The 22,233-nt window shown below is 46.0% G+C and overlaps 1 protein-coding gene across 3 annotated transcripts in view; it reads right to left on the bottom strand.

Moving 5' to 3' along the window:
- Positions 1 to 22,233, bottom strand: part of rtn3 (reticulon 3) — a 31,575-nt gene that overhangs the window by 3,519 nt on the left and 5,823 nt on the right. The window contains exons 2-5 of one of the 3 annotated variants that reach the window (XM_056442525.1): positions 21,505 to 21,552; positions 14,056 to 18,237; positions 8,181 to 8,388; positions 6,796 to 6,934 (exon numbers count right to left, since the gene is read on the bottom strand). In XM_056442525.1, the coding sequence (XP_056298500.1) occupies positions 6,796 to 6,934; positions 8,181 to 8,388; positions 14,056 to 18,237; positions 21,505 to 21,552 (4,577 nt within the window). The remainder of the gene's footprint in view (positions 1 to 6,795; positions 6,935 to 8,180; positions 8,389 to 14,055; positions 18,238 to 21,504; positions 21,553 to 22,233) is intronic. The other 2 variants (XM_056442526.1, XM_056442527.1) reach the window with 2 other exon arrangements.

Here is a 22,233-nt window from a genome sequence, read left to right as displayed (position 1 = left end):
AAAGGCTAACACAGTCTCATTAGCACAAAGGCTAACACAGTCTCATTAGCACAAAGGCTAACACAGCCTCATTAGCACAAAGGCTAACACGGCCTCATTAGCACAAAGGCTAACACAGTCTCATTAGCACAAAGGCTAACACAGTCTCATTAGCACAAAGGCTAACACAGTCTCATTAGCACAAAGGCTAACACGGCCTCATTAGCACAAAGGCTAACACAGTCTCATTAGCACAAAGGCTAACACAGTCTCATTAGCACAAAGGCTAACACAGTCTCATTAGCACAAAGGCTAACACAGTCTCATTAGCACAAAGGCTAACACAGTCTCATTAGCACAAAGGCTAACACGGTGGCAGAAAGCATACTCTCTGATCCAAGGAAGCTAATTTAAACAGGAAACTTTGGTGCCAGCTAGTTTGCGTGCGTTTGTGATGGAACTTATTTATTCTTATATTCTCGTGTTCTTTGGGGCGCTCCCCCAGTGGGCAGATCTTCTCAGGATTCCTCAGCTGTCTGTGGACTCGGTGTTATTGCTGCTTGACTGATGGATGGTTCCTATGATCTTAAGCGACATTTATTCTCCATTTACAAATGAAGTGTGCAGTTCTGTCCTGGTATCCAGTGTTCTTTACCTTTATCAGTCCTACGAGTTTATAGAAGTGAAACAAAAGCAGCTTTCAGTGGGTGTTCCAGCCTGATGGGTGGACTGGCTGAGCTGGACGCGACACGCCCATCAAAGATGTTTTATTGTGAAGAGCACCACTTCACATTTTCTCCGCGTCTCACTGTAATCTCAACGGCAGCGGGCCAGGTGAACACAATAATACATCTGAACGCGTCTCTGATATTGTTCAGGGGGCGGAGCCACATGGGGACCACTGCTCAGGAGAGGACAGCTGTCAGTCTGTTTGTGACGGTTCATCACCATGGTGACCAGTGAACAGGTTCATCACCATGGTGACCAGTGGACAGGTTCATCACCATGGTGACCAGTGAACAGGTTCATCACCATGGAGACCAGTGGACAGGTTCATCACCATGGTGACCAGTGTCCAGTCGCCGTCGCGGCAGCTCCGCGGAGATTGTGCGCTCTTTTAGTTTTTGTGTTTATTTTTAATATTTTCTTTGCCACAAACACATCGGCACTAACAACATACGACCGCAGCACACTTTTGGACATAAACTTTTGCGCAAAACAAGGGTTTTTGTCCACTTTTTCCATCGATCCAGCGTGGCGGCAGAGATCGACTGGCGAACCACAACAACAGCAGTGGAGCCGCTACTACGGGAGCAGCGAAAACATCGAGGGAAGCGGGCGGGTCGGAACAGACTGAGAGTTCAAGCCCACCGTCCACCTCTGCCCAGCATCCTTCTTGCTAACGTCCAGTCTCTGGAAAATAAGATGGATGATTTTAGGGCAAGGATCAGATTCCAACGGGACATGCGGGACTGTAACATCTTTGTCTGACGGAAACTTGGCTGACCCGCTGGTGCGGATCGAGTCATATGTCCAACCGAGTCCTTCTCTGTTTTCCGTGCAGACAGAGCGGAAGAGTCTGGTAAATCTAAGGGTGGAGGGTCTGCTTCATGACAAACAACATGTGGTGCGACCCCAAGAACATTAAGACTCTTTCTCGTTCCTGCTCGCGAACCTGGAACATCTGACGATCTCATGCCGTCCATTCTACCTTCCCGGGAGTTCAGCTCGGTCATCACCACAGCCGTCTACATTCCACCACAAGCGGACACCGGCGTAGCACTATCGGACCTACATGATGTGTTATGTCGGCATCAGAACAAGTATCCCGCGGCTGTGGTGGTGGCTGGGGACTTTAACAAGGCAAACCTAAAAAAAGTCATGCCGAACTTTCACCAGCACATTACGTGTGCTACCAGAGGGGAAAGAACGTTGGACCACTGCTATACGCCATTCAAGAGAGGCTATAAGGCTGTCTCTCTCCCTCCGTTAGGGAAATCAGACCATGCCGCCATTTTTCTGCTTCCGGAGTATAAACAAAGGATCGCGGAAGCGGTAGTGACGAGGAACGTAATGCGGTGGTCTGACCAATCAGAGGCTGAGCTACAGGACGCTCTGAGTATCGTTGACTGGGACATGATCCAATCCAGTTCCAGTGACGTCAGCGAGATTGGAGTAGCAATGAGCCTCATAGCAACGCTAGCGGACACCATCGTCCCCACGGTAAAAGTTAGGGTCTTTCCTAATCAAAAGCCGTGGGTTGATAGATCCATCCGTGAAGCTGTGAACGCCCGTGCTGCTGCCTATAACTCCGGTCTTGTATCCGGCAACATGGACGAGTACAAGGCAGCGGTCTATGGACTGAGGAGGCGGTGAAGGACGCCAAAGAAGGTACCGAGACAGAGTGGAATCACAGATGGAGCAGCGCGACACCAGGCGCCTATGGCAGGGGCTACGGACTATCACAAACTACCAGAGCAGACCCGCGCAATGGTGAGTGCCGCGCATCCCTAGCGGACGACCTGAACTCATTTTATGCACGGTTTGAGGCTAGCAACAACAGCGCTAGCTCGCCGCTAACAACAACACCGTTAAGCGTAGCCGAGGTGAGTTCTACCGCTGGGGATGAACACACACTCTCTGTGACCGAGCACAGTGTGAGGAGGGCTCTGTTGAGGGTGAACACCAGGAAAGCTGCAGGTCCAGATGGCATATCTGGGCGAGTACTGAAGACCTGTGCTAACCAGCTAGCTCCAGTGTTCACCACAATATTCAACCTCTCCCTGGCTGAGTCCGTGGTCCCGCCTGCTTCAAGAGATCCACTATTGTCCCTGTGCCCAAGAATGCTTCTCCAGCATGTATGAATGACTACCGACCGGTGGCCCTCACCTCGGTGGTCATGAAATGCTGAGAGGCTGATAAAGGACTACATCTGCGCCTTCCTCCCTTCCTCCATGGACCCGCTGCAGTTTGCTTATCGCCCAAACAGATCCACGGATGATGCTGTCTCCCAGGTACTGCACACCACACTCTCTCATCTGGTGAGCCAGAGGGGGCTATGTGAGACTGCTGTTCATTGATTATAGTTCAGCTTTCAACACCATAGTCCCCTCAGACTGGCCGGCAAGCTGACTGAGCTGGGACTGAACACCCCTGTGTGCTTGGATCCTGGACTTCCTCACCGCCAGGCCACAGGTGGTCAGGGTGGGCAGACACACCTCCAAATCCCTCACCCTGAACACAGGATCCCCAGGGTTGCGTCCTCAGCCCCTACTGTACTCCCTGTACACACATGACTGTGTGGCCAGGTTCAGCTCAACACCATCATCAAGTTTGCGGATGACACAGTGGTGGTGGGCCTGATCTCCGACAACGCGAGAAGGCCTACCTGGAGGAAGTTGCTGATCTGTCACTCTGGTGCCAGGACAACAGCCTCATCATGAATGTCACCAAAACTAAGGAGCTGATTGTGGACTTTAGGAGGGCACAACAACAGAGGACGTACTCACCACTGGGGATTAACGGGACTACTGTGGAGAGGGTGAGCGGTATAAATACCTGGGAGTCCACATCACCGAGGATCTGACATGGTCAACAAACACAGACACTCTGGTGAGAAAGGCAAGGCAGCGCCTCTACCACCTCAGGCAGCTGAGGAAATTTAAAGTTTCCCAGAGGATCCTTCAGTCCTTCTACTCTGGAGCTGTAGAGGCGTCCTGACAGGAAGCATCACAGCCTGGTTTGGCAACTGCTCCGCTCAGGACAGGAAGGCTCTGCAGAGAGTAGTGCGTTCGGCTGAGCGCACTATTGGAACTACACTCCCACCCTGCAGGACTTGTACACCAGGAGGTGCAGAACCAGAGCCGGCAGGATCATGAAGGATCCTCACCACCCCAACAACAGACTGTTTCAGCTGCTGCGGTCAGGCAGGCGCCTCCGTAGTCACGCTGCAAGAACAGAGAGACTGAGACGGAGTTTCTTTCCTCAGGCCATCAGGATTGTGAACTCCGACCTCACCAGGACCCCACATAGACCCACACAACTGCCCTCTTAGGCACACACACACACACACACACACACACACACACACTTACTGTAAATATTGTGTTGTTTTTTATTTGTAAATAGTGTGTACTTGTTGCCCTTGCACATTCCTGCTGAGCATTGCCACTTTCATTTCACTGCACACCCTGTGTGTGTATGTGACAAATAAAACATCTTGAATCTTGAATCACCATGACCAGTGAACAGGTTCATCACCATGACCAGTGAACAGGTTCATCACCATGACCAGTGAACAGGTTCATCACCATGGTGACCAGTGAACAGGTTCATTACATGCTGACCAGTGAACAGGTTCATCACCATGGTGACCAGTGAACAGGTTCATCACATGCTGACCAGTGAACAGGTTCATCACCATGGTGACCAGTGAACAGGTTCATCCACATGGTGACCAGTGGACAGGTTCATCACCATGGTGACCAGTGGACAGGTTCATCACCATGGTGACCAGTGAACAGGTTCATCACATGCTGACCAGTGAACAGGTTCATCACCATGGTGACCAGTGAACAGGTTCATCACATGCTGACCAGTGAACAGGTTCATCACCATGGTGACCAGTGAACAGGTTCATCACATGCTGACCAGTGAACAGGTTCATCACCATGGTGACCAGTGAACAGGTTCATCCACATGGTGATCAGTGAACAGGTTCATCACCATGGTGACCAGTGAACAGGTTCATCACATGCTGACCAGTGAACAGGTTCATCACCATGGTGACCAGTGGACAGGTTCATCACCATGGTGACCAGTGAACAGGTTCATCACATGCTGACCAGTGGACAGGTTCATCACCATGGTGACCAGTGAACAGGGTTCATCACCATGGTGACCAGTGAACAGGTTCATCACATGGTGACCAATGAACAGGTTCATCACCATGGTGACCAGTGAACAGGTTCATCACATGCTGACCAGTGAACAGGTTCATCACCATGGTGACCAGTGAACAGGTTCATCACCATGGTGACCAGTGAACAGGTTCATCACATGCTGACCAGTGAACAGGTTCATCACATGCTGACCAGTGAACAGGTTCATCACCATGGTGACCAGTGAACAGGTTCATCACATGCTGACCAGTGAACAGGTTCATCACATGCTGACCAGTGAACAGGTTCATCACCATGGTGACCAGTGGACAGGTTCATCACCATGGTGACCAGTGAACAGGTTCATCACATGCTGACCAGTGAACAGGTTCATCACATGCTGACCAGTGAACAGGTTCATCACCATGGTGACCAGTGAACAGGTTCATCACCATGGTGACCAGTGAACAGGGTTCATCACCATGCTGACCAGTGAACAGGTTCATCACCATGGTGACCAGTGAACAGGTTCATCACCATGGTGACCAGTGAACAGGTTCATCCACATGCTGACCAGTGAACAGGTTCATCACCATGGTGACCAGTGAACAGGTTCATCACCATGGTGACCAGTGAACAGGTTCATCACCATGGTGACCAGTGAACAGGTTCATCACCATGGTGACCAGTGAACAGGTTCATCCACATGACCAGTGAACAGGTTCATCACCATGCTGACCAGTGAACAGGTTCATCACCATGGTGACCAGTGAACAGGTTCATCCACATGCTGACCAGTGAACAGGTTCATCACCATGCTGACCAGTGAACAGGTTCATCACCATGGTGACCAGTGAACAGGTTCATCACCATGGTGACCAGTGAACAGGTTCATCACATGCTGACCAGTGAACAGGTTCATCACATGGTGACCAGTGAACAGGTTCATCACATGCTGACCAGTGAACAGGTTCATCACCATGCTGACCAGTGAACAGGTTCATCACATGCTGACCAGTGAACAGGTTCATCACCATGGTGACCAGTGGACAGGTTCATCACCATGGTGACCAGTGGACAGGTTCATCCACATGCTGACCAGGTTCATCACCATGGTGAACAGGTTCATCACATTTTGTGAATGTCTATACGTGACAAAGTGAGAAGATGTAGTATTTAAAATAACAATGAGAATTCCAAAGCATACCGTATATATACCGTGTAAATTAACATTTGAATAAAACAAATTTGCATTACTTTTCCAAATATTTTGGGATTTTATTTTTTTCAATTACTTTTCTAGGCCTGGAAATAGCCATTTAAAAATTCCATGACTTTTTCAGGTTTTCCATGACCGTACGGACCCTGTTTTGAATAAAGGGTTGAAAATTAAAGTTTTTGTTTTTTTATCCTATTAATTGATTAATCGATAAAATAATCAACCGATTAATCGATTATCAAAATAATCGTTAGTTGCAGCCCTACTTCTGTGTACATTTAATTAAATTCTAAACTGAAGTACACTTTGGCAGGACTTGTCTTAACTTTGGTATTTCAATGTTATGCGTCTCTATAGTTCATACTTCATTAAATATTGTCCTTTTTGTTCTCTGAATGTGTTAAAATCCACGACGGTGTTAAAATATACAATATTTCACAATTCGATCAGAAAAATGTCCAAAATAGAAATGATTTCTGTCCAGACTTCGTTTTGATTCTTCACACCTATTTGAGTTCTATCCAAACAACTCATCCACCAACACAAGTACAACGGTACGGGTCAGATTGGGACTACACTTGGACCGATTCCCCCAGGAGAGGAGTTATCATTACTAGTAATAGTAATGACTATTCTTCAAGGTTTCCATTAGGAGCAGATTCAACGAGCAGAAGCCAGGAGGACGGTGGCCTGCGACTGAAGGTCGGAGCTGCTCACCTTCAGGGAGTCCACGAGGTCCTCCACCAGGAAGAGGCGGCTCATCTGCTTCAGGGCTCGGTTGATGTGGGTCAGACTGGAGTCCACGTGCTTGCGGAAGGTCTCCGGGGGGATGCTGACATCCTTATCTATCAGGGTTCTGCAGAGAGGGAGGAGGAGGGTGCAGAATGAGGCTAAGTGAGTGGTGGGCCCAGAGTGCTGCAGGAAAACACAGAGCTCGCCTCTGGGGAGCAGCTTTAACGAGGGGACCAATGAGAGGCTTTCATTGGTTTCTTTGTGGTTTAAAAGAGAATAGGGCAACATCCAACTACTTTCACTCTTTAAAACACATAGCCTATTTAGCTACGTTCACACCGAGCGTTCACAACAGGTCAGTTTGAAAACTTCCGGTCCAACGCGTACGCTTGGAAACGATGGCGCGGACACGACTTGTTTGGCTCGGTGTGTCCTTTCTTGATGGTCACGCCCCGATCACATGACTCTTTAGGATGAAAACAAAGCCAGGTCTACCAGTGACTTGTTTCAACATGGATATGGATGTTCTGGATTCATACGTGTCCAGTGGCGTCCTCAGCCCTACGGAACAGACATCTGAACTCAAGGTTTGAGACTTTGAGGAGGCGATGGACACAAAACCTATTCACGCTTTGTTTTCTACAACTATTGTGAAGTTTACTGTAAAAGGAACAAAAGCATGAATACTCTCCTGTGCGACAGACTTCAGCCTCCCGAGGGTGAGAACAGACAACGGAACGGTGTGACACCCGTGCCAACCGTACTTATTGACTCATAATCTAGTCAAACTTGTTCATTTTAAAGTAAACTTGTCAGCTTTGTAACCAAGTCATGTAACTTTGTAACCAAGAAATATGACAGTCATGTGATAGTCATGTGACAGTCATGTGACGTTCGTTTTCAGGCGTTTTAAATGTCGTGTGGATGTAGCCGATGTTTTGGAGGTTGTTGATTAAGACCACTGGCGTGACACCAGTGGGCCCTGAAACCCTTCTATAATAGCTTTGAAAGAAAAAATATTTAGTAAAAGGCCTCCTAGTTTTCTAATCTGATCTTGTTTCAATGAGCTGTTGATACTGTTGACATTCAATCAGATGTAGCTCTGGCCACAGAGGAATAAAAAACCCTCTTTCAAGCTCTTTCAGGTTGCTGTTAAGTTACCACCAACTGGGTGAAATTCAAAAGGAGACAGAAACGAGAAAAACACTTAAATTGAATATGACTCGATTTTCTGAGAGAAAACGCGATACTTTGCCAATTTGAGCATCAAACTAAAAACTATATTTAAAACTCAGGTCAATCAAATCTCCCAGACAACAAGGAAGAAAAAGGTAAAGTCGCATCGACATTCTAGGAGGACTGGGTCTTACTTGAAGGGGTGGCCGTCGCTGGACTTCTGCACTGCCTGCACGACGGACTTGTAGATGCGGAAGGTGATGGTGACACAGAGCAGCGCCAGCAGGAGGTAGGAGGCCACGCTGATGAAGCTGAAGGCGGCCAGCGACAGCAGCAGCAGCATGGACAGCCCGAACACCAAGCCTGACTTCTTGGGGTCCCGCCAGTGGATCAGATCCTTAACTGCAAAGAGGAAGACAAAGATGAAAATGAATGGCTTGTCTGAAAAAATAACCGGTTATTACCTTATATTTTTTTGCATACAGATTTTTCTGGATGAAATCTAAATGGTTTGTTTTATGCAGCTCTTTATATAAAACGTTTTCAAAAGAAAAGTCTGGTCGACTGAGGATTTGATGAATTGTATACTAGTAAAAAATATTAAACTTGTTGCTTTAATTGGACAATAATGGTATTGTCCTCGTGGTCAGCCGAGCCAGGAGGAAAGTTTCCCCATAAAACATGAGTATGCAAACACAAATCTTCTTCAGGCGCATTGCCGTGGATGCCCGCTCCATGTTTGTGTGCATGTCCTGTGAGGAGTCGTGCATGCAGAAGGCATGGCCTCTATACAAGGCAGTTATGTAATGCTGCAATGGGCCGGCGCTCTCACACTGCCACGCCTTCCCTCTGCGTGGGGAAAACGGTTGCATTTAAAAAAGCCATTTGTAAGTGGGGGAGAAGGCACGTGAGCTGGAGCCTCGGGGATGGTTCAGGCTTCAGTGTTGCAGCTGGTTTAATGGGAACACGCGTTATGTGGGACATTCACCCACACATCACAGAAGTAGCTATAAACAAGCTATTATTGTTTGCTTTCTCAAAAGGACAAAGATGCCAATTAAAGTAAGAAATGTAAAAAGCAGAAACAGATTTTTTTCTCCAAAAGACTCATGTTGATTAAGGGGGCTTAAAACCAGTGAGCCCTCACATACTATGTAAATGTGGGTGAACAGAACATTAGAACACACCTGCAACAATGCAATCCAATAAACACCACAAACTGACCAATGCTAAGTGTCCAAAAAAGGGTTGGAGGTCCATGATTCCATTTCTGTTGACAACACATGCAAGCTAGAGGCCTTCAAGCCAGAGGTCTTCAAGCCAGAGGTCTTCAAGCCAGAGGCCTTCAAGCCAGAGGCCTTCAAGCTAGAGGTCTTCAAGCTAGTGGCCGTCAAGCTAGTGGTCTTCAAGCTAGAGGCCGTCAAGCTAGTGGTCTTCAAGCTAGAGGCCGTCAAGCTAGTGGTCTTCAAGCTAGAGGTCTTCAAGCCAGAGGTCTTCAAGCCAGAGGTCTTCAAGCCAGTTGAAAGTAATCTATGTCACAAACAGTTCATTTGAAATGCAGCGCTTTTTAAAACTTAATTTTGAAAGTTACATTTATTTATACAAGGCCTCAGCTAATTAGAGTTTTAAAGTTAAGGTGTGGTTAACTAAGCTGACGCTAGATAGCTACCTTCAATGAATAATGTGTAGAGTGCCTATATCTTTCGTCTACATTCAGTCCTCTAATGGTTCTATTGATTTTTTGGAGTCCCTCAATGAAAACAATATACATACATACATATAATTTGATTTAACAAAAAGACAAAAACTATTATTTGAATGCTGTTGGCAGCCTGTGCGGGGCCGATGGTGTTGGAGGCAGCCGGAGCTTGACGGCCCTTGTTCATTCTCTCTCTCTGTGGGTGTGTGTGTGTGTGTGTGTGTGTGTCTCTCGCCCCGACTCAAATCTGCAGAGGTCCCAGTGGCAGCTGAGGTGCAGTGGCCTGCTTTCCCTGTGCTGCTCTTAAAGCCACGCACACGCACCTGTCCACTGCCATGACAAGTGATAATTAAACAAGAATTTTGAGAGGGATGTTAACTCTATTGTACTTTAAAAACCTGCACCAGAAGCCCAAACGTTGCTCATGCAGCTCAACACACTGCACCAATTGAGACCACTGGCAGACTGGACCTGCTTTTTCCTACATGACATCATCTGTTCTGCTTTAGTAAAGTGTCACATGCTGTAGGTCTCTTTCATGATTCAAATCCACACCCAATGTTAGACTATTTGGCAGCAGGGCATTGTTGTCACTAGTGATGTGGTGAATAAATCCAGAGGCATGCCGGTCCATGTCATCGGAGTCCAAGCCATCTGCTGCTTTGTCTCAAAGGACAACTGGGCACAATAATATCGTACTTAATCATGCCTTATCCAATCACAACATTCAGGACTGGTAGTGGATCTACAGCACACGACCCTTTGTCACATTGTTTAAATATTACTGTTACTGTCCAGTGAAATAAAGAAGATGAATGCAGGGGCTAACAACTCACTCTCCTAGTAGCTCTGGTTTGGTCTCCACCATCTCATGAGAAAGATGTCCCTTTACTATGGCTGGGTATCGGTACGGTAAGGTTTACCCGTAGCCAATTACCACAAGCACTCTTTGGTTTAAAGGGAAGTGTGCTTGGTCCCAAAACACAAGAGGCGGGATTGCCTGCACACGGATCTCAACATGGAGATCTTTGAGGCGGCAGCTGGAAGCTAAAGGTGATGACGGTGCAAAGGGTAATAATACTGACAGCTAACCGTGGGACTCCAGGATGGGCCTTACACGTCTACGGCAACCTTACCAGCGGTAACAGCTGTCTGAGCGCAGTGCAGAAGGGTCAGACACAAACACAGTAATTATTTAGACAACCCTTTTCCTCACATGCTGAATATTGCAGTAGCTTGTTGCCTACTGCGGTTGCCTTCCGTTCGGTGCTTGGCAGGTAGTGCACTGTGGGCTTATCAGAGCAAAGTTAGAGATGGAAAACCAAACCAGTGACTGGTAGCCATGATACATTATGAGCAATGTGATTAATTACTGTTCCAATGGCATATATGGCAATACGACTATTTTAAGTAACAAGCCATTAAGCCTGTTCAAGCCTTGCTCTACTTTTGATGTGACCCCAATACATATCCTGACTGAAGTTTTTCCATCGACAAACTAAAACAAGATGACCCGAACAAACCAGACCGTACAGGTCAGATAGCTTAGCAGCACAAATGGAATGTTGCATTGAAACTAATTTTACTTGACAACTAGTCTGGTATTAGAACTAGCCCATGAAGAAATTTAGAGCATCACGTTTGCCAACACTGGATTTTACTGACGGATGGCCGGGATAGAATTGGGACCAATAACTTGAAAGGCAATGCAAAACTTGTCTCGCATATGCCACACGACAGGCACAGGAACTGAAACAAACTCCTCCGCTTTAAAACCAGAGTTGTGGAGCAGTGCTGCAGAGGAGCACTAAAATAGCTCAAGTTGGCTGGAGGGAGAGGATTCAACACAGGCTCCTCTACAGAACCCGAGCTCTCTCTTCAACACTAAACCATTAACATCTCAATTATCTTCACAGCTAACAAGCTGGTTCAAGTACAGAGCGATGAAGATGACGGCATGTACATGGTGCGGCTCGTAGCTGTCATATAATGTATTCTTTGTTTATTACTGGAGAACTTATGGCATATGACCATTCACCAACATCGGAAAAAGAACAAGGGGATTGGATAAAGTGCAGTGGACCTTGAGAAGATCACCGCCCACGGCTGACCCACAAAGCAATACCTGCCGGTCCAAACACCACGGGCAGCGGAGTCGACTGGCCCAGAAGAGCCAAGATGGAAGCTAAGGTAACCCAGCAAGGATTTAGGACCTATGGCTACTCCACTACCCAGCCTACTGGCTGAATCCTTAAATATAAAGCTGAACTCGTATCCCTCTTCGGCAAACTTTCCCTTCGTTTCCTGGTTCCCAGAGCAACAGCACTCAGTTCACTGGTGTGCCAACTTGTGCTAAAATATTCAACACATGTAGACGTACCCATGAATGCGTCAGGATTACGGTCTGCATACCAGCCTCTGTGCATGTGTGTGTGGAATGGAGATCGGGTTTGCAGAGAAGGGGAGGTTACTGCAGAAATGGCTAATGGAACTGAAAAGTAATAATCAGCAGTACTTTTCCCTTGCTCTGGTCAACTTCTAATGGAGAGTAATAACTATCACTGTCGGCTGTGATTCTTTAAAACAGGCTGGTTTGTATCAGCTGACAAATAGAAAACAATTTTCAGTGGGAAAAGTACAGCTGGACCAATTTCCAAAGATGGCATCTTGACTAAACCAGAGAGAGATTTGACACAAAATAATTAGAGATATGAAAGTAATTTTGCATTATTTGATTTGCCATGGTCTTCATTAGGTGGGCTGTGGAAACTTGCATCAAGGCAGAAACCTGACACTGGGGATTGACTGTACCCCGTGACTTCCAAGGTTCTTGCAAGGCAACACTTGGGCGCCATCTCTACACCCCCACCCCAAGCTGTAAAGGACAGAGGGCAGGAGAGGGTTCAGGGGGGGGGGGAGATCAGATCACTGGACCATATGCAGCCTTGGTGTCCATAGCACACTACACTGTGGATACTATAATCTGTGTGACAACTGCAGTCTCTACAGCTGTAGTACACTGTCAAATAGCCCAATGAATTTCAAGACAAATATATATCTGTAACGAGCTAATCATCATCATAACTTTGAAATGCCATTGTACATAACATGTCAACCCAAAAGATCATTTAGAGGCTCTCAGTGAGCTAAGTGATTCTTATTAAATCACCTCCCTGTTGGCATTTTGTCTGCCCATATGGCATCATGCAATAATTTGCACTCGTGACTATGGGTTGTAGGATTGACTGAATCTACAAAATAACAGGATTCTCAAACAAAGCTAAATGTTGTTAACTGTAAGTGGTTTTCATTTTTTTTTTTAAAGACATGGGACATATAAACAGTTCATTTCTTTAGTCGTAGCACAATGTGGTACACCGGTCCTGTGTATAGCATAATATCAAACCGGTATGATATTATTGACACTGGCTCAACTAAAAGATCCGTTTGAAATATTGCCAGTAGAAAAAGCATTTTTTTAATTCTCCACACAATAAGTTCCCTTTTCATGTTTAAATAAGTACAAGATCATGAATCCTACGAAGGGACACCGTGGGAGAGTGTGAACTGGTAAATTAACTTTTGAAATAGTATGTTTCAAATAAACACATTCTAAGGCCTTTACGCTCTTAGTAGTGTATAACTATGTTCACTCTGCAATATCAAAATGGGTGTTTTCTATTTGCCATAAAGCCTCTTCCTACATGTAAAAACAATGCTGAACAAGCAGGTCGTCACAAGGTGCAAGTGAGAAAATAGGTCTTATTGAGGGGACTGAATGAGGTCAGCAGGCCTACTGCCCATAAGATGCTGCACAACATCAGGAGAACCTTCTTACAGGCTCTGGTGCTGGTCTACCAGCTCATCCAGAATGCAGCAGCTCGACTGGTCTTCAGCCTCCCGCCACACCACTCCGCTCCTCCGCTCTCTCCACTGGTTACCGTGGCTGCCGCATCCGCTTCAAAACACTGGTCCTGGCGCGGATCGGGCCCATCCGGGATATGGTCACCAACAGCCAATCGACTTGTGACTCCTGCACCTCGGCTAATCACAATCCAGACTGTTTGCTGTCCTGGCTCCTCAGTGGTGGAACGAGCCCCACTGACATCAGGACAGCAGAAAGTCTCATACTCCGTCGGAGACTGAAACTTTTCCGACTATATCTGGATTAAAACACAGATTAGGATTTCAGTGGCACTTAGATAGCACTTACTTATGGTACTTTTCGACTATGTTGAGGAAATGTTACTTCCTGTATTCTTGTTGTTCTTAGTTTGTACTCTAGGTTGAAATGCACTTATTGTAAGTCGCTTTGGATAAAAGCGTCTGCTAAATGACATGTAATGTAATGTAAAAGAAAGAAGTGTTACCTGATAAGTGGGTTAGTATTGCTGTCAAGACATGCTCAGCAAGATGATAGGCTTCAGCCACCCATTCGTCGATGGCGTCTACCTCTTTGGAATACGTGCCGTCAGACACTCGGTTGCTTTGGGAAAATGAAGGATTAGGAACTGCTGCAAAGGAAGACGGCTGTGGAGATGTCCCGCTGGGTTTAGCTTTGCTCTGGTCAGGAACCCTTGAATGGAGAGGCTCCACCTCTTCCTCATCCTCTTGACTACTCCCCAACTCTTTGAGAGCGTTGATAGTAAGCCGTTCTTGTTCAAGATTCATCACCATGGTTGGAGTAGACTGAGAAGGAGGCATACCGGTTTTGCACAACGTGTTATTGCAAGAGACAGCTTGGTGCGTGTCCTCGGGTTCTTCATCCTGCCTTGATTTCATGCACACTCGCATGAACTCTACAAAACTATCTGTAGGCTCAGACATTACGCTGCCTGGGGCAATGCTTTCTGTGTTGCTTGTCGAGTCAGGTGCATGGTGGCCTGCTTTCGTGTCCTGATGAGTCTTTGAGGTGGTTTTCTGTGCTGCGAGGAAGCTGCCATTTGCCATGTTATCTGCAACAACATCAGTGGTTATTTTCTGAATTAAATCTTGCTCATTGATGTCGCTTCTGGTCTCGCTTTGGAAAGAGGAATATGGATCTTGGGGATATTCTCTTAGACCAATTGTCTTGGGGAAGGCATCGTCATCATTTCCTGAAGTGAGATCGGCCAGATTTTGACACTGTGCATTCAGTGGTTCAATGAGGATTGGAGAAGGATCAGAGAGAAACCGCTGCTTAGCATTCTTTAACCCTTTTTCATTAATGTCATCGAAGGGACAGGATGCATCATAATCATAATCAAATGATTGTCTGTCGTAGACATCATCTTGCATGAAGCACATGTTAGAACGAGAAGCAGTCTCCACGCAAACATCCTTTGCAACTGTGTTGCTCTTTTCATCCATCTTGGATTGGGTACAAGCAGTGGTTTCCATGAATGCAAGACCAGTCTTGCAAGGTTTGACCATGATCTCTTGTGCTTCATCTGACCACTCGTCATCATTGTCTGGGAAGTCCACTTCTTTGTTTGTGACTCTGAAAGCGGAAGGTTCATTCTTTACTTTACTGGGGATGTCCTGTGATTTTTCAGATTGGGTTTGATCGGATTGGGCCTCAGGTTTTGATAATGATTCCTGATTTACTGTTTTAGGTAAAGATGCGAGTATGTTGTGTTTAGGAGAGTACTCGGCATCAGAGTCCACAGGTGAGGATGGAGGAGAGTAGCCTTCCATGAATTCCATTTCTAAGGGGCGTGTTTTTGGTTGTTCATTTTTTCCGTCATCTGGCTCTGGAGTTGCTCTAGCAGGTTGTTTTACAGCCTCATAATCCTGATATTCAAGCTCCATTTCCATTTCTTCGTCACTGTAATTTGGCTCGTCGGTCTCAATAACATTTATTGTAGGAACCTGCATTAGCTTCCTCTCAGACTTTGGTGGAGGAGGCTCATTTCCCTCAGTGGATAGATTGGGATTTGCAGAAGCAAGAATAGAATCATTTGAAACTGCTGGATCAGAAGACGCAAGAAGAACCGATGCAGGAACGGTGACAGCATCTTCAATGACGGTGTCATCTGACTCTGAGCTGTCAGCTTCGCTTGGCTCGAGGAGCTCCAGGTCTCCGGGCCGCATGATCTTCTTGTCATCTGAAACATTGTGTTCAACGTCGGTACCAACTGGTGGAAAGACAAGAGGAGATGGGGAGTCAACGCATGTAGGAGGTGCAGGTGAAACTGGAAGCACTGAATCAGGATTTGATGTAGCCTGGGCACCCAATTTCTCTTGCTGATCCCACATGTAGGCTGTTGGCAAAAAGCTGAGGTCAAACTCAGACTCTTCCTCAACACTCGACTGCTTCTGTGCATCAATGAACTCCTTCAGTTTTGTAGCCTGAGCAGGAGAATCCATGAAAGCAGCAGGGACACTAGTGAAGGCAGCAGGAGTATCAGGAATAACTATGGCAGTCCCCTTCTCCTCCTTTGATGTGATATTGTCAGAAGTCAGGGTGTCTTTAATTGAATCGACAGCATCAAAGTCTGGCACAGGAGGTAAATGAGCCTTCATCCACTCATCGGTTTCTTCAAATTCAGTCATTTGTTTTAAATCTCCAAGTACTTCAAAGGGGGATTCTGGTGAGTCCTGATCAGCTGAACCTTCTCTTTTTTGGACAGTTGGTGTCATTTTCTCAGTGGGAGATTTGGAGGCATTGGTTAAGGACTTGGGGGCGTTGGTGAAAGACATAGGGGAGTCAAAGGGAGATTTGGGAGAGTCGAAGAGAGATTTAGGAGAGTTAATGGGAGAGTCAATGGGTGATTTAGAGGATTCAAAGGGAGATTTGGGGGAGTCAAATGGAGATTTGGGAGAGTCAATGGGAGATTTGGCGACATCAATGGGAGATTTGGAGGAGTCAAATGGAGATTTGGGGGAGTCAATGGGATAATCAAAGGGTGATTTGGCGACATCAATGGGAGATTTGGAGTCAAATGGAGATTTGGGAGAGTCAAAGGGATATTTGGCGACATCAATGGGAGATTTGGAGTCAAATGGAGATTTGGGAGAGTCAAAGGGATATTTGGCGACATCAATGGGAGATTTGGAGGAGACAAAGGGAGATTTGGGATTGTCAATGGGCGATTTGGGAGAGTCAATGGGAGAGTCAATGGCGGATTTGAGAGAGGCAATGGGAGATTTGGGGGAGTCAAATGGAGATTTGGGAGAGTCAAAGGGATATTTGGGAGAGTCAAAGGGATATTTGGGAGAGTCAAAGGGAGATTTGGAGGAGTCAATGGGTGATTTGGGGGCGGCAAAGGGCAATTTAGGATTGTCAATGGGCGATTTGGGAGAGTCAATGGGAGATTTGGGAGAGTCAATGGCGGATTTGAGAGAGTCAATGGGAGATTTGGGGGAGTCGAAGAGAAATTTGGGAGAGTCAATGGGAGATTTGGGAGAGTCAATGGGTGATTTAGAGGAGTCAAAGGGAGATTTGCGTGAGTCAATGGGAGATTTGGTGGAGTCAATGGGAGATTTGGTGGAGTCAATGGGAGATTTGGGGGCATTGGTGAAAGACGTGGGGGCGTCGGTGAGAGACATGGGGGAGCCAATGTGAGATTTGGGGGCGTCAATGGAGGATTCAATGGGTGATTTGGGAGAGTCAATGGAAGATTCGGGGGAGTTAATGGAAGATTTGGGAGAGTCAATGGGAGATTTGGGGGTGTTGGTGAAAGACTTGGGGGCTTCGGTTTGAGACATGGGGGAGTCAAAGGGAGATTTAGGAGAGTCAAAGAGAGATTTAGGGGCGTCAAAGGGAGATTTGCGGGAGTCAATTGGCGATTTGGAGGAGTCAAAGGGAGATTTAGGGGCGGCAATGGGAAATTTGGGATAGTCAAAGGGATATTTGGCGACATCAATGGGAGATTTGGAGTCAAATGGAGATTTGGGAGAGTCAATGGGAGATTTGGAGGAGTCAAAGGGAGATTTGGGGGCGGCAAAGGGCAATTTGGGAGAGTCAATGGGATATTTGGCGACATCAATGGGAGATTTGGAGGAGTCAAAGGGATATTTGGGAGAGTCAAAGGGATATTTGGGAGAGTCAAAGGGATATTTGGGAGAGTCAAAGGGAGATTTGGAGGAGTCAATGGGTGATTTGGGGGCGGCAAAGGGCAATTTGGGAGAGTCAATGGGAGATTTGGGGGAGTCAATGGGATATTTGGCGACATCAATGGGAGATTTGGAGTCAAATGGAGATTTGGGAGAGTCAATGGGAGATTTGGAGGAGTCAAAGGGAGATTTGGGGGCGGCAAAGGGCAATTTGGGAGAGTCAATGGGAGATTTGGGGGAGTCAATGGGAGATTTTTCATGGTGGCGGTCTCTGAAATGAGAGAAACCTCCATCACTTCTAAAATCAGGATCCTTTTTTTTGGCAGCTAGAGCCTCCAGGGCCTTTATTCGCTCCGACACAGGAGACGTCTTTATCGGGGACTCCGGTTGTCCGTCCGGCGGCCCGGCTTCACTGCCGAAATTTCCGGCGGTGAACAAGCCAGGTTGAGCAGGAAAGTGGAGGGATGTCGCAACACTTTCGCTGGGCTTGTCAGAGCCCAGGACCACTCGCTTGTCTGCATCGTATGAAGAACGACAGCGAAGAGGAAAAAGGAGGTCATATAAATCACAGTGGTACCCTGACACTAAACTCACATGCACTTCTAACATTATATAGCAAGGCCTTAATATTGCAGCCCAAGCATTCATGCAGTGCACCATGGAAATATAGGATTCATATAATGGCTCTTCCTTTTTGCATGCCGCTCTTAAATGCTCTACAAAGTTGCCATCAAGCAGCACTCAGTATGGCAACTTAAATTATCTGAATGATCAGATGAAGCAGCAAAATAAACTAAATCTCACTGATCTCATCACGTGTGACTATGGCGAGTATAGCCATTTTAGAGTTTATTCTATTGCTTGAATCATTTGTCACCATTATGTTTGAAAAGATTCTTTTGTAAAATGCTCAGCTAAAATAAATATGGAGATGTGATATTGTTTGATGTGTCAAGACAACCGAAACATGTAATTGGTATGAACTAGTCTGAGCTGTTAGTCTTATTTTGTGGTTGTGTGTAACATGAATTTTTTTTCAATTGCTACCTTTAAGCCTAATATGCCACTATAAAATGTTATAGGCGGTAACTGCTGACACTTTACTGTATTAATAAAAGCTACTCCGTTAAGGCCTTCAACACCATGTTTAGAAACTGAAGTAACAAACAGGGATAAGATAGGAAAGGAATCTCAAAAAACAAGCCAAAGGTCAGAAAGATAAAAAAACTGCCTTTACCTAAATCCAGAGTTTAAGTTAGGGCAATGTAGCATGTATTATAATTATGGATTTCAGAATATCAAAAAATTTAGTAGTCAAGACCAGTGGAAGTAAATAATTCTTGATTTCCAATTCGAAGCCACGGTAAAAAAATGTAGAGTTTAAGAAAGTTGCATTTGTCTTTGTAATATCTATATTATATTGCTGTGAAATGAACCTACTGATGTCAATTCAACATATTTCGTCTAGAATTCTGCTACCGACCTGAAGTACCCCCTTGTTGCATAACGCTCCAGGATCAGATTACTTTGAGCTTCTGTATTTTCAAATAAAATTTCAGACATTTCTTTTTCTCGCTCTGACTGCCAATTTGTATGTGCCAGTGGCCAGTTAAAGTGTCCTTCGGGTAAAGGGACGGTGACGGTGCATCACATTTACCTAGAAAGTACTCACTCAGAAGACTTTCACTCATTTGGTTAACTGCCTCAGGATTATGTAATGTTCTTTATCCCAAAATGATAAACGATGGCCGGGTGCACCTCATCCTGGAGGCCACCGAGTTCCTAAGATGTTCCAAACAACCTTTCACATGATGCCTTTTAGCGCCAATGATCTCCCATATCACCCGACGTCGAGGCATTACGACTGGGAATCGGCAGCTATATTAGGACATGAACATCAGCTGCCTGACCAGCTAGTTTAACCTTTACCCAGCACACAATCTTAAAAACCCACTTCCAGATCCACTAGTATCGTCTAGTTGCTGCAAGGTCCAGGTTTTTCCTACTTCAATGTTGCAATGTTGCGTGTTTGGTTAGCATGATCCCATGACCCCTCCCATGCATAGACAGACTGTTCCTCTGATGGCCAACTGACTGGTCCGCTTTGTCTTGGACTGCCCCCACAGTACAATTCCTTGTTCAAAGTAGGCCACATGGACAGACTTTCCATCTTGCCAACAGCATTGTTGTCCCTTTGGCTCTGAACTGATAAACAAATTCCCAAACAGCTCATACTCCGAGAAAACTATAATTCATGAGTGGCTTTATGACTGGTTCAGATAAAGCCGTCAACGACTTTGCTTTGTAAGACTGTTCATGTGCCAAATTAAGTCTGAGACCTTCCATGTCTGATTTATATAATCTGCTGTCTACAGTAACTGGAGATGAATGATCATGTATGTGGCCTGAAAAAAAGACTAACACTTATAACTCAAATGACATAAAGTGGGATATATAGCTAAATATAGGTATTGACTCTGAAATCCCAAGAATTGATTGCCTGAAGTCAGATATCTTCAAGTCTGCATGGTGCATCCCGTTCCATCATTCCTCACTTACAAGGTTGGATGCCTGTGACTTAAGGGTATATTGGTTACATAAGACTAACAATAATTTATATGTCATGGTATCATCTACTCTAATCTATGCATTTCCTAAATCACTACTTTTATTGCGTATCATTTGATCACACAAGTGTAAACCTTGAACGCTGATGAGAATCATAGAACAAAAATAAAAAATTATTGTGAAAATAAAGAAACGAAACCGATCAAAGAAAACCTACTTAATGCTTAAGCGAGGATGTGAGACATGCACAAAGCCTACAAAGCCAGAAGCAGGTAGCAGGTATGGTGGAGGGCGAGTGAGCAGCCACAGGTGGATGGTATCTCCAGTGCCACTTGTCCTCTGGGGCCGAGGAGAGCTCGGGCTCGGATACTAGGCCAGCAGGAAGCTGGTGCCCCCCCGAGACACCAAGCTGATCCATTTTTAGGTTTTTGCCCTTGTGCGCACAGTGTGAACTTGAACTTCTCTGCTTTCCTAAAATAAGGTGGCAATCTTGGGATTATCATGAACCTGCAGTGGGTGCTGCTGACCTAAATAATGCTCGCTAGCAGGCGGTGAAAAGAGAATTGGATCAGATTGCTAGCAGCTGCAAAGGGGTGGCGCTTAGTGTGGGAGAAGATTCTGGATAAAAGTGAACGGACAGTCACTCGTTTTGATTGGTGCTCGTGACAGTTGGCATAATGATTTATGCCAACTGTATTGAACGCCACCAAGGCAGCTGAGGCACGTGATCCAAAGTGTACCCCATATGCAAATATCTGTATAAGCATCAGCTGCTCAGACTATAGCTATGACTGCAGCCCATAGACTAAGCTAACAATGTCACCTGTCAATAGGTCAACGTGGCTATTTACAGCATGCGCTGGAAAGGGTTCATCTCAAGTTACGGCTGGGGTTGGGGAGATGACGATCACCAATACCATATGCTAGAGAGCTGCAGGAGCTGCCTGGCTAACTTACAATTAGTGCAGCAACTGAGGGTCAGGAAACCAATGGAAGAGTATAGCGAGGTTCATAGGAGGAGGGTAAAGACTAGTTGATCTGGGGCTAGAACCAGAGTTCATCCCATTGCTGGTTTCTTTGCAGGTTCGTATTGTGGTTGGACTGGCGAGCCGGAGAGGGGCACTAGAGGGATGAAGTAGATCGGTACAGCAGCAGGCCGGCGAGAGGACAGAGGGTGAGAGATGGCGAGCAGCGTAAGCGAACCATACACTTGCCTTGAGGAGACGGAATGAGAGATACAGGCGAAGAGGAAAGAAAGGAATCTGAAAAAATAAAGGACAGAAGAATGATCATCCTAGAAGAGGAAGACAATAAGTCCTATCTACTGAACCCAAAGGAAGAGAAGACAAGAGTTAACTTATCCAGCCTTAACAACTCTACATGCTATACAAACTACGACCAGAACATACTAACGATAACAGAGGAGCCCTATTCATATGCCATTTGAACCTACAAGAACTTTAACACATGCACTTACATTTGCTATACAGAAAAGACCAAGACAGTTTAATTGAGGAGCAGAGAAAAGCACTTCTCACTGTGCTATAGTGTCGCTTCCCACAAATTAACTACAACCAAAAGACCATTCGCCTTTAGTACTTCCCCCAGGACTTATGTAGCTACCATGGAAAACAAAAATGGGCACTAAATGGAAAGGATAGGGATGCTAATGATCCTTGTTTTCCGGACAGATAGACCCTCCTTAACCAATCGTGAACTCCTAACTGACAATGAGTGGCTCGCTGCAACGATAACCGACGCACAAACTGGTTCATCCATCCTTCATCACCAGCTACAGAGCATGAGCCAAACGGGCATCGAGTCCCCGGTTCATCCGTCAGGACGAGTTAGCAACCGCAACGTTGCGTGTATCCTTGTGGAATCATGCGGCCACTTTCACCAGTAGGTCTCCACCGCATCAATTAGTTGAGCTGCGAGGTTGT

Source organism: Pseudoliparis swirei, chromosome 21 (assembly GCF_029220125.1).
Source record: "Pseudoliparis swirei isolate HS2019 ecotype Mariana Trench chromosome 21, NWPU_hadal_v1, whole genome shotgun sequence".
NCBI lineage: Eukaryota > Metazoa > Chordata > Actinopteri > Perciformes > Liparidae > Pseudoliparis > Pseudoliparis swirei.
Note: the sequence above shows the minus strand (reverse complement) of the source record. Positions and strands in the feature narration are given on the sequence as shown.